At 39.2% G+C, this 12,125-nt stretch overlaps 1 protein-coding gene across 1 annotated transcript; it reads right to left on the reverse strand.

Moving 5' to 3' along the window:
• Positions 1 to 4,980: 4,980 nt before the first annotated feature.
• LOC129358357 (probable nuclear hormone receptor HR38) lies at positions 4,981 to 11,510 on the reverse strand. The gene is made up of 7 exons (XM_055027346.1): positions 11,379 to 11,510; positions 9,046 to 9,884; positions 8,162 to 8,291; positions 7,596 to 7,759; positions 7,300 to 7,502; positions 7,026 to 7,204; positions 4,981 to 6,938 (listed from the first exon to the last, which is right to left on the reverse strand). The coding sequence occupies exons 2-7, from the start codon at positions 9,880 to 9,882 to the stop codon at positions 6,676 to 6,678; spliced, it is 1,776 nt and encodes a 591-aa protein (XP_054883321.1). The 5' UTR covers positions 9,883 to 9,884; positions 11,379 to 11,510; the 3' UTR covers positions 4,981 to 6,675.
• Between the last annotated feature and the right edge of the window lie 615 nt (positions 11,511 to 12,125).

Below are 12,125 nucleotides of genomic sequence, written 5' to 3' on the forward strand. Positions count from 1 at the left end.
TGCAGCACTGCAGTTGAAGTAAATGTCAATTCTTCCATTAATGCCAGACCGATTTCACTCTAAAACTTTGACAGGCCTAACTTTAGCTTGTAAGATGTAAACAAAAAATATTTAGTGCAACTGAATCTCATTTTTATCAGGGGTTTTGTTGAGTCGCTCAGGCGTTAATTCTTGCAGGTTGTGGTTCTCGTGGTGTTTCTCGTGCCTCAGAAATCTCCTGCCTGAAGAGCGAGCAGCTTCCAGGGAAGGAGTCGTCTCAAGGTGCTGAGCAACCAATCAGAAGCAGACTTTGGAGAGATGCTAACCACAACATGCTGCATAAGAAAAATGGATCCGATCACTGTTTCTGCTACATTCTTTAGACAATGTAAATTATTCATGTAGATGAAACTTTGCACTCTCTGTGCATACATGTCTGACGGTGCGAAGGCGTGCACTGCTGCACATAACAAGAGTAACTTCCACATCTCTGAAGGCCCCATCAATGCTGCCGGTACTTTCTGTGTCTTTTTTTAGAGAAGGCCTGGCATATAATCATAGAGAAGATACCAAACAAAATTCTGCACGTACGACTACCGAGCGGCTCCATGAAAGAATCAGAGTGTTAAACTGTCATGCCTGTAGACAAGACCGGTCCCGCATCGAAAACATTTGACACACTTTGAAACTAAAAATACAACAAAAGAGGCCCTGAACTGCTGAGCATCTGGAATATAGAACAAGAAAGAAAGGAAAAACATTTAACACTGAAAAGTAAAAGAACTGGTTTCCTCAGTTCCCAGCATTCAGAAAGGGAATGGTGCAAATTAGCATCCTGCAAAGGAAAGTGAGGGGAGCTTTTTGAAATTGCTGCCATTATCAAACATTAAAACTAAAATTATCAGATGACAAGCTGCTAATACATCTACATAATTTATCTATTTTGTGCATTTGATGAACTGAGTTTCTCTCACTTGTTAAGAACTGTTTGTTTTGTTTTTGTTTTTTGCTGCCTATACTTGAGTGAATTCTCAAGAACAAATCAGTTAAACTACGTTTCATCATCCCTTCCTCTCATTCACTTCAAAATGACCGTTTAGACGGCTAATCGTTCACTTATGCATTTAATCCTGGGGGAATAAGTCCCTAATACCGTGATGTGCTACATAGAGTTATCACAAGGTGTCATGAGCAATGACAGTCGCCCTCTCGTTTATCATGGGACATTCTCGGTGAGGGAGACCAGATCCAATTACTGAGGATACTGTGGGCTCAACAATAGTCTGGCTATAAATACACCCATGGTGGGTTTTCCACACTCAACAAAACACCTACGTAGAACCTGCTGCTGCAGCGTGAATCTACATGCATGTATACAATTTCACATGGCACCTTATAGCGTGTACTCAAAGTACTTTGTTTTTAAAAAGCGATATTACAGAAGGACTCATGGAGAAATAATTACTGGAGCCACCATGGGGAACTGAACTGCTTCTCAAAGTTATTTGCAGCTCAATCCGTCAACAAACAGCAGGTGCAGCATCCTCACAAACAAACCTATTAGCTTTCCTCCCTGTGGAACAATGACATCTCCGGCAATCAGCTGCTCTCTCTTACTCACACACAGACCCATTAGTTACAAACTGCATGATTCGATTGTGTTACTTGTGGCTTCTTTGCTTTTGGTTTTTATCTTTTTTGACAGTAAGTGAGCGAAAGTGGATGCACACTTTGTTTAAGATTGTTTAAGTCGTCTGATAGCAACTGCACACAGAGGGAAGGCGTGGCGTTTGGACTTGGCCTTGGACTGCAAATTTATCCATCTGCTCCAAGTAGGCTGCTGTCTTGCTTCATCTATTCTCAGAGAATTGCTACGTTAGTGGCTGAAAATCTCTTCATTTGCATCGCACATCAAACTTCTTTCACTGCTACCGAAGCATTATCATGTTGCAAAGTGTTACTGTTACACTACAATATTGTTATTTAGTGTTAAATCCCATTACTTTACTAGTAGGTACATTAAATACTGTTAGGTTTCACCTTCTCTTAAAGTTAAGATACCTTACTTCAATTTAGTTCATGGTAAATTAGGTCACTTTACATTATAATCATGTTACATTGAATTAATTTACATTTTCTAAAATCACATTTTAAGTTTAGCTACATTACTATAAGTTACGTTACTTAACATTTTATCAGTCATTCCCTTGTTACATTTCACATTACTGATATTTAACTGGAGCTAAGTCAAACTAAGCTGCAGTACGTTGTGGTAACTAGTAAAATTAAGTTAATTAAGTTTTTATTGTCATATAAAGTTGCCTAATATTACATTTGTTTGTTACTTTGTGCGGTTTTCACAATACTTATTGTTAAGTTTGGTTACATTACTCATTGCTATGTTAGATTTTGACGTTGCATCAGTTAACATTAAGTCATGCTAACCAATTTAAGTCACTTATTGTAAAGAGACGAGAAGAGAAAGTAAAGAGAAACCACTTTAAAACGTTATCTACATCATATTTCTTCACAAAATGAATTATATCGAGTGATTAAATTATGAGTCTCTACTGTTCCATTTTGTCACATTGGTAGTTTTGGTAAAAGAATTGTAGAAAACAGAATGCAAAGAAGGATTATCGATGATAATTTATCCTTACTGACTTTGTAACTTTCATCACAAAACAATGGCTGAAACTGCAACACAAATGTAGCCAAACAGTAGAAAATAACCCAACCTAAAGAGATTGCAGGGTTCTGTTAAGACGTTTTGAGACATTAATACCTTGTCTGCAGTAATTCATAAAATCTGCATTACTTGTCGCGATTTGGACCCTTTTACGGTACATTGAGAGGCTAATGACCGATAATATCTTGGATGAAAATATTCTATCCTGTGCCAGAACATCAGTGATGGGTTGTGGATGGATCTAATTCTTGAAGCTTGTCACCAAGGGAATAAAGAATCGTCTAAACAAGAAGCACGTTAAGGTCACTAAGTGGGCAGGTCTGCCTCAGTCCCTCAGAAAATCTGTCGTAGGAGCTTCGAGTCACCAAACGGCAGCCAAGAAACACGGAAAATTCGCAGCATTTCAGTACAGAGCAAAACTGATTTAATCATGTTGCATTTTAGCATCAAAAAGTTTTTTCTCTCAAAAAATATTCATTAATTGTAACCTTTCTGTAACGCTTTTTTCCCCTGGATTAATAATAGATATTCTGCACCTTTACAGTGAAATAAACCTATCAAAACTTATTATTTGAGAAAATTTACAAAATCGCAGATCAAATAATTATTTCTTTTCCTTTAGGAGCACATTGTTAAGATATCAATTACATATGAACTGTAACCAAAGCAGAGAAAAGTCTTCAACTAATAAAGAGTAAGATCCTCCTTTTGGCTGAATGTTCACATATTGTCTTGCATTCTTGTATTTTTATTGTGGGAATGTTGTAGTTATTTTTGTGTCTGTGGGACGATGGATGCAAATTAGCCTCTTGCTAAATCAGATATATTTATGGCTATGAAGTACATTGATGTATTGTCATATTAGAAAATTAATTCAATACAACTTGTAAAATGAAAACACAAAATTTTACAGCTTACAATGCAAAATAGACATTGATTTAGTATAATGATCTAACTGATGCTTATTGATGAAAAACACCTTCACTGTACTTGCAATGTTAACCTTTCCAAATTGAGATTGCAGGGGAACCTGTGCCTGAGGTCACCCTGTACTTAATAAGTAACAATAAAAAAATATTAGGTCAAAAACGTCATGCAAGCCTCTTGTTTTCTGCTGCATGGCTATTTTTTAAAACTGATTTTAGTCTGTGAGGTTTGTTTACAAATCACCATAAGTGTCAGGGCTAGGGTTTGTTCCTAAAAGCAGTATTGTATGTCAGGTCAGAGGTCAAAGAGCCAATGGCAGCTCCAGATGGTAACTTTCTACTTTTGGAAAAAGATGGTGTCAAGAAACGCCGCATCTCAACGCAGGAGATACTTTGGCAGGTATTTTGAGTTTGGGTTTGGGAAACATGAAGTGGCCTGTTATAGTCGTGGGCTCATAAAGAACAAATTGTCAAAAGACATTTGCAGTTTTTGAATCAAATGTAAAATATGTTCTCGGTTCCAGTGAACCGCTGCATGTGTCTTTGTTCTCCTCATGAAACCAGACTTATCTGCTCATCTCATTACACGAGGCTTTTACAACAGGCCGCCCGTGCCGTTTTGTAACAAAAAGGAAGTCTCTGTGCCGGCTAATGTTGCTTTTACCTCCTCCTCTTTTCCCTCTGTGTCCCTTTTTCCGTTCTATCTGCCAGTGCCAAAATCCAGAGGACCAGTACGAGGTGTACAGTCTGATCAGATGTCAAGTGCCTGCATGCCGTCAGGGCAGCAGTCATCTGCGGCTGAGAGGCGTGCGGTGTCGCCTTGCTCTGGTCAAAAATGTTGCCAACATTAACACCATGTTTGACAAAACTGACACCACCTCAGTGAAAAGGACTTTGTATTATATTTTTTGCCACATTGTTATGTAACAACCAGAAAGTTCTGCCGTCTCTTTATTTAAACCTTAAACTCCCGGCCTGCAACAATTAGAGAGAAAGAGATTAGATAAAAGATTTTATCATTTCCCCTTTTGCCAAAGATTTTGGTATGTAAAACGTTAAACTTTTGAGACTGTTGAGCGATAAGGACGGCATTATAAACTGTTGAAATGTTTAAATATTTGTATAGCTTGAGGGTATTTAAAAAAAATAAATTCTCACACAGAGATCCTGACTTTTTGTGAGTTATTAACAGAAAATGTGAATTTGTTAACTGTCAATGAATTCATTGTTTTTAATATGCCTGTTAAGAGATAAAACTATATATATAGTGTATTTTTGTTCATATTGTGTATGTTTTGGGATGAAGGTGTAAAACTTATACATTAACTACTAGGAATTAAATATACTTTTAAATGTGAAACAAAAAAATGAGAAGTTGCCATAATATATATTCACAAGGTTAAAAACATCTTTATCAACACGAGGCACAAAATATAATCTCTTGAGCATTATTTAAACAGAAATTAGACAGACTTTTGGGATTTTTGCCCCATTTAACAAACGCGATGGCAACATTTCCACTGAGCACACACCCAACCAAAAGCCAACCATAAGAGAAGAACTGCTCGTTCTGTATGAACATCAGTCTTTATAGCTGCTCATCTTGTCGTCACATTTCCCCGCGACTCCACAAGATTAAAAGAAAAGACGAGAACTACATTCAATATGTACAAAACTGAAATACAAGATGGGGCTTTTAAAACGTACCTAAACGTGATGTTTAGGTACATTATGTATGTAAAATGTACTAAGAACAAGATGGACTCTATTGTTGGGACAAGAAGACGTGGACATCTGCTTGGATCTATTTTAATCTCAGATGGAGTTGCACTTTTAACTTTCATTACCTCAAGAGAATGTGAACGGGATTATATTCTCTCAGACATTTCATCACTCAATAACCGTGTCGTTGCAGAATAACCACATGTCTCGGTCGCTTTATATCAAAAGGAGCTCTGATAAACTGAACCCTCCACATTTAATGACACGCCTGATAGCTGTTCTAAAACAGAAATTAAAAAAACTAATTGTTTTTTTAGTTACAATTCATGCTTTCAAGTTAATTAGCATGTGTAGAAATATTTAGTTAGCATCAAATCATGACTTTATGTTTCCCTATTGTGATGTAACAGGGACTCATTCCTTTTAGCAAATTAATCAAAATGGGAAAAACAAGAAACCAAGAAAATCTAGAAAAACAGATGAACGTTAATATTAAAGAAGTTTTACAAAGTAATGTATCTTGAGGTCACAAACTGTAACAATAATTTAATTTAAGGCTTTTCTGTAGATCTTGAGATGCTAATAATTGTGAAGGGCGTTGTAAATACTTATTCTATTTCATGGCTTTCATGACTGGAGGATATTATGTTAGTTAGAGGTTAAAAGCTTATAAAGGCACTTTGTATTTATATTCTGAATGTCATCCAGTTTCACTGTTGAAGCACAAACGTGTTGCAGCCATTGTGAAAGGAGTTTCCCAGCAGGATCTGCTTTAGCAAGCTGCTCCAAAAAGGCAGCACAGATCTTTTTATTTAGCTTAAGGCGAGATGGTTCATATATGATAGAATCAACATAAAAACTTTGCTAAATTTTGGTCCAAGACCATCCAAGAAAGCACAAATAGAATTATAATTTATGAAACGTCTAAGGAAATATATCTTCGCTAAAGCTAAAGTTTTAGCTTCACAGAGGGATCGTGAACCAGTCTCTAAAGAAATTAGTGTTTCTCAGTACGCTGGAGCACCGCATTGCCGTCTTCTAAGAAATTCAGATCTTAAAAGCTGCAGAACACAATAACTCTAAAACATCTACCTTTGCAACAAAGTAAATTTACAAATCACAGAAAACATACTGAAAATATGCTGATATAGTTTCGGCACTGACGTCAATCCCTTTTAGTGCCATGAAACATATCATATTCACTCTCAAAATGCAATAGTAAAAAAAGGATGGTCTCTTAGAGAATATCATGCATGGTCGCCCACCAGTCAGTGTCTGATGTGGACACCCGTTCTTCTTAATGCTGCCATCTCACTTCCTTTGCTTGCACCGTTTGTCACACACATCACAGTTTTTATTTTAAAAGGGAAGTGTATCCATAAAGATTTTCTCCACAATCGGAGGAGGAGGAACCAAGTCTTCCAGTTTCAAGTAAAAGATGCGCTGCCGGCCCTGAGTGCACAGAGTCCTCAGCTCTGGGAGCTTGCCCAGCAGGCGGGACAGGTAGTTAGGTTGCGTCCGTGTCACTTCCGATCCAATTCCACTCATGTGTTCCCTTAAACAGCTGATGAGGTTGCTCTGAAAGTCCTCCACTCTTTTGGGCTCCTTTAAGCCATGGCGATCTAGGCATAATTAAGATTTGAGTCTTAATTTCAAATGTTTTAATCAACAGAAGTTTGCTTATCGGAAAAGGAGACGGAGGAACTCACCGGTGATGATGACAAATGCTGAAAGACAGGCGAACAGAGAGTTGTCTAAGTTCATGCGGTGAAGACTCCGTGAAAAATCCATGATGGAGTCGATCCAGCCACCAAAACTGTTGGCGCACTGCTGCCGGTGCAGGACCACGCCGTTGCAGAAGATCAGCTTGTTCTTCTCTGGCTTTGACCTGAACAGTTTTAAAGAATTAAAACAATTAGAGCACTGAAATGTCAAATGTTTAAAACATTCAGTTTGATTTGAAAGTGAAGAAATATAACCAACCTGTATGCCACACGAAGAATGAAGAGCTCCACGAAGGCAGACTCGAGAAGAAGCTCCTGGTCCTCTGCACAGAAGTTCAGGAATCCTGGGATGGTTTGAGCCCAGTTTCTTATTACATCCAAGGCACCGGTCAGCAGGTCGTAGAACTGCTGGATGTCACCGGCGTCCTCCTTTTCTTTCAGACTGTCTGACCTCTCCTGATACTGCAGAGAAACACAAGAAGATTGATAAATATTCCTAAACTCAAAGGTTGTATGAAAGGAGAGGTTTGGGTCAAGTGAAAGTCGTAGGTTTACCTTGGAGTAGTCGAGCTTTTCGATCCCCGGGTCAGAGTCCAAATGAGCCCTGATGAGAGAAGCGATGATGTTCACGCTGGGAATTGTTGACGAAGCCTCAACCGTGGTCTTGGGTTTAGATGGTAGGCGACCTCTCCGACCTTTGAGGCTGTCTGTGCGAACAACTGAAGGGACAAGCAGAGGAGCACACATGTATGAGCATTATATGTCACCCGATACATATTTCAGACAACTTCAGTATCAGTTTCAATGTCGCCTTCAGCTGGCACTGTAAAGCTCAAGTTGCACATGGCTTTGGTTTCCAGAAACTGCCACTGCAAATCTCGGTTTGTTGTTGTCATGCATTAGATGCAAGATTTTCAGTCCTCTGCTCTGCATGTTTAAGGGGTTTCCCTATTTCCAGACTTAAATAAGTATGGGATTAACGCACTTCTGTTGCACTTGATGGCACTTGGAGAAAGAACTGCAGTCGTTTCAATCAGGTTTGTCAGGAGTCCAGACCAGCAAGATTGAAAACCACTGTGTTCGACCCCGGAACCCTCCAGAAGAGTCTGACATTGCTTTACCTTCTTTGACCATTCCCACAGCAAGACACTTCTGGAAACGGCAGAACTGGCATCGGTTTCTCCTCCTCTTATCCACCGGGCAGTCTTTATTGGTGAGGCACACATACTTTGCATTTTTCTGTACAGTTCGCTGTGAAACAAAAGACAAAAAGCATTACTGCCAGATCTCGCAGAGACAACTGTGTATAGCAGCATACTATTAATAGCAAGTTGCTATGGAAAGCAAACATCACTGATAGCAACATGCTATCAGTGATGTTGGCATGCAATAGCAAACAGTTGCAGTTTGCTAATGATTACTACATGCTAATTGCCAATGTTTTCTATTAATAGTGTTTCTAATTAGCAACATGTAAGGAAATTGCAATGATAATATAAATAGCATATGTATCTAAACTCATTTGTCTTTCTTTGTGCTTTGCTTTCGTTCCCTAATTTTTAGCTCAATATTTGAATATTTTCAGAGTAACATTTTGTCTTTAGATATTATAAAGCTCAAAGGAGACCAGACTTCTGAGAGCATGTTTAAATTTTAGTTTTTTTTACAATGCTATTTAATACCAAAGAGCCATTTGCTGAAATGCAGTGGATTATGGTCTGGATGTGTCCATCTGTTCCTCTGTAAAGTCTTTGCTGTTTTCCCACAAAACATCTTTAAAAACTGTGGCTCTGCTGCAGCATATAGATCTAATGGCTTTATCTTCAGTTTTTAAAGCACATACTGCAGAATGTAGTGCTGTGTACCGCAGGTTTTATTTTATGTTAGTTGTATTCATGTTGCACGAGTTATAAACACGTTGTGCGTCAAGCCTTCTCTCCTCTACTTCTTGTTTTTGAATCAATCCTACATAATAAACCAGATGGAAGCTTAATTTCTTTCTCACCTTGAAGAAACCTTTGCATCCCTCACAGGTTCGGACTCCGTAGTGCTGGCAGGATGCGTTGTCGCCACAAACTGCACAGCGGCCCTCACTGGATCCAAGGCTGGTGGTTTTCTGAGACATCATAGCCCCCTCCAGTGCTCTCGGGCTTTCCAGCCGTCCATGGTCCAGGGACAGGGGGGGGCAGTGAAGTGGGGAGACATGCTGATGTTGTGAGAGATGAAAGAAGCCATCTTCTTGACAAGATGGTGGATCCTGATGTTGACCCAAAGGGGAGTGCTGCTCCTGTGCATTGCTGAAGGTAAAAAATGAAAACTGCTGCGTCATGGTGGCCTTCTCAACAGAGGAGGGGACAGCAGGGGGGTAGGGGCTGAAAGGGGAATCCCAGACAGCTGCAGACTCGGCCTGAAAACCTGGTGTTGGAGGAGAACCAGCACCATAGATGGGGCTTCCATAATAATCAGATCCACATGATGAGTGTGTTTCTTCAAGACAGCTGAGAGAAAAGGATCCTGGATAGCAGCCATACACTTGAAGATCATCCAGCTTGAAGGCTTGGTTCTGCATCTGTGGGCTAGGGCTTTCGGCTGCAGCAGCATGGCTGTAAGAAGCTGCAGAGGCAGGAGGGGAAGTGGTAACCTTGCAGGAGTAAGCATCAAACTCCCCAATGTAACCATTTCCCATCAAGGTGTTGATGCTAGGCAGTGAGGATGATGACAGCTGGTCCTTTTGGCCAGAGATTTCCATCGCCAGTTTGGCACTGAGGTCAGGATTTAAGAACTCTGAGCTGAAGAAGTTGTCATAGGGCAGAGATGCATACTGGGCTTGTACACAGGGCATCGCTAAGAGACAGGAGACAATTGAAAATAGATGTTAGTTGCCTCTTAGTTCAAATATAAATGCTATTTTGCTCATATGTTGCAAAAGCAACACTCTGCTCTGAGGTAACTTAACATTTTTCAATGTAGCTTAATCAAACTTCTATTTTTTTATATTGTAGTTAAGCTCTGGGTATTAAGTATTTCTTTCACAATAAAGGTACAGCTTGACCAATGTATTTTTTCTTCATTCATTTGATGTCATTTGCAGCAGCAGACTGGCTGTCAGGCTGAGGCTACGACTAAAGTTTACTCCAGTTAAAAGAAACTGGTGCCGCTCCACCATTGTCTCAAGATGAAGGATTGATACAAATTCAGTGACTTGATAACCAGTTTACAAATAGAAACTGCATAATCTGTCTATAAGATTCTACTGTATTTTCATGAATTAGATTTGTTTGATTTCTAGTTATCTGGATACTAACTAGAACTATTTGTCTTGTAAAGTGTGTTTAGGTGTAAATAAGCTCCACATTACCATTGAAAAAACTGAAAGATAAAACAATATTTTGTATTATTTAGGTTTATAACCTTCCCTTTGTAGCTAATGTTCGTGCCTTGAAGGTGCTCCGCTTAGTTTCACCAAACATGCCATTTCATTTCTCTTGCCTAAGGCCCTATCACTCCTCTTTGGAAAATGCAGACGGTGGTCCGGCAGATCGCTCAGATACTGTCAGATATTGTGTTACCGGCTGTTAATGCTTTGAAAACCTCCTTCAGTGGAGGGTAACCCTCTTTCACAGCAGCCGTACCATGGAGTGTTGCAGATTGCATTTCATGTGTGGCGTAGTGCCAGTTAGAGTGAGAAAGGTGGTGAAGCCAGTTTGTGCGTACGTGTAACTACAGCTAAACAGACATGTATCCACAAGCCCTCTACTTTCAACATTTCTATTGTTTTTTTTATTGGTATCAGAAGCCAAACTGATAGATGTCTACTGTTTCTTTAAATAAAATAAAAAAAGAAACTTCATAGATAGTTAGATTTGCACAAACTTCTAAAAAATAATAAACAACATTCATTTTAGATTTGCTGGTCTGGTTTTATGTATAATCTGGAGTTCCCAAAGTTCCCACATTCTGGAAATACTTCAATTTTGTCCCTGTTTTACAACTTATAACTCGTTTATAAAGTAAGTGACATTTGCTAAAGTGATGTGTCTGGTTTTCAATGGCTACCTTTAACTTGTCTTGTTTCAATTTGCCTTCTTTTACAGTCACATTATTCAGGCTGAAGTAAGTCAAACAACATGACACAATAATAAGGCTGTACTACTATCTTAAACTGGTCTTGACTGAGTAAACCTTACAGCCTTAACAAAGCCTCTAAAACTAATCTTTAAAAAATACATAAATAAACTTCAACTATTATGCCACATTCCAAATTAAAGCTATTCCAACTTTAAATTATGCCACAACTAGCAATAAAAGTGTAAACAAGCTAGCTTAACTTTCACTCACCTGTTCTTTGTGATTATCCCGGATTCCGAAGCGTTTTTATCTTTTAAAACTGGAGAAACAGTTGAAATCACCTCTGTCAGCTGCTGTCGGCACACCCACCCATTCAGGCTCACACTCCGTCACACACGCTGGGTCAGAGCAGTCGGCTTCATACACTCTTGTTTTATTTTGGCCGCATCGACAAAAAGGCGGGCCAATGCCCAAAAATGGTGATCGGGACAGCAGAACGTTCCGGGGGCGCAGCCAATCAGCGTCGAGACGCAGACGTTGTTCGCGGTGACGCACGCTCGGGATTCCATTGACGCAAGAGCCGAGAGTGAACGTTGGTCTAAATATAGCCTGCGGCGTTCACATGGGCTATTACTGAATGAAAAAAATGCTAAAAATAGCCTTCGTTAGGAGGTGAAGACGTTTTTTATGTGGAAATTTAGCTTTAATGCACGTGTGGGGTGTGTTATCACTGATCAGACCGGGAAACAAACGCTTTTTTTTCTACTTTGGAAAAGGGATTGTCGTTTGTCAAAAATCAAACTGTCAACTCTCCAAAAGATGTCACAGATACTTCAGATGATTTCACGTTCACTTTCTTTTTATATTACGTCTTATGTGTTTATACTGAAGGGAAAAAAAGCCAAACTGTGCAAGACCAGCCTACCCATTGCATTTTAAACTGCAAAATAAGCTATATACATGTTATCTGTTTTATTTATTCGTCAATATTGTTGTAATAGACTCATAATCTAGTCA

This window comes from Poeciliopsis prolifica, unplaced genomic scaffold, assembly GCF_027474105.1.
Source record: "Poeciliopsis prolifica strain line A6 unplaced genomic scaffold, Auburn_PproV2 SCAFFOLD003, whole genome shotgun sequence".
Classification (NCBI taxonomy): Eukaryota; Metazoa; Chordata; class Actinopteri; order Cyprinodontiformes; family Poeciliidae; genus Poeciliopsis; species Poeciliopsis prolifica.

What these genes read in the sequence shown, in the direction of transcription:
- LOC129358357 (XM_055027346.1), bottom strand. Translation starts at nt 9,882, where the DNA reads ATGCCCTGTGTACAAGCCCAGTATGCATCTCTGCCCTATGACAACTTC. An exon ending in AAAAGCTCGACTACTCCAAG is followed by an intron (nt 7,503 to 7,595) that starts GTAAACCTACGA and finishes GTTTCTCTGCAG; the next exon opens with TATCAGGAGAGGTCAGACAG. An exon ending in AGCATTTGTCATCATCACCG is followed by an intron (nt 6,939 to 7,025) that starts GTGAGTTCCTCC and finishes AATTATGCCTAG; the next exon opens with ATCGCCATGGCTTAAAGGAG.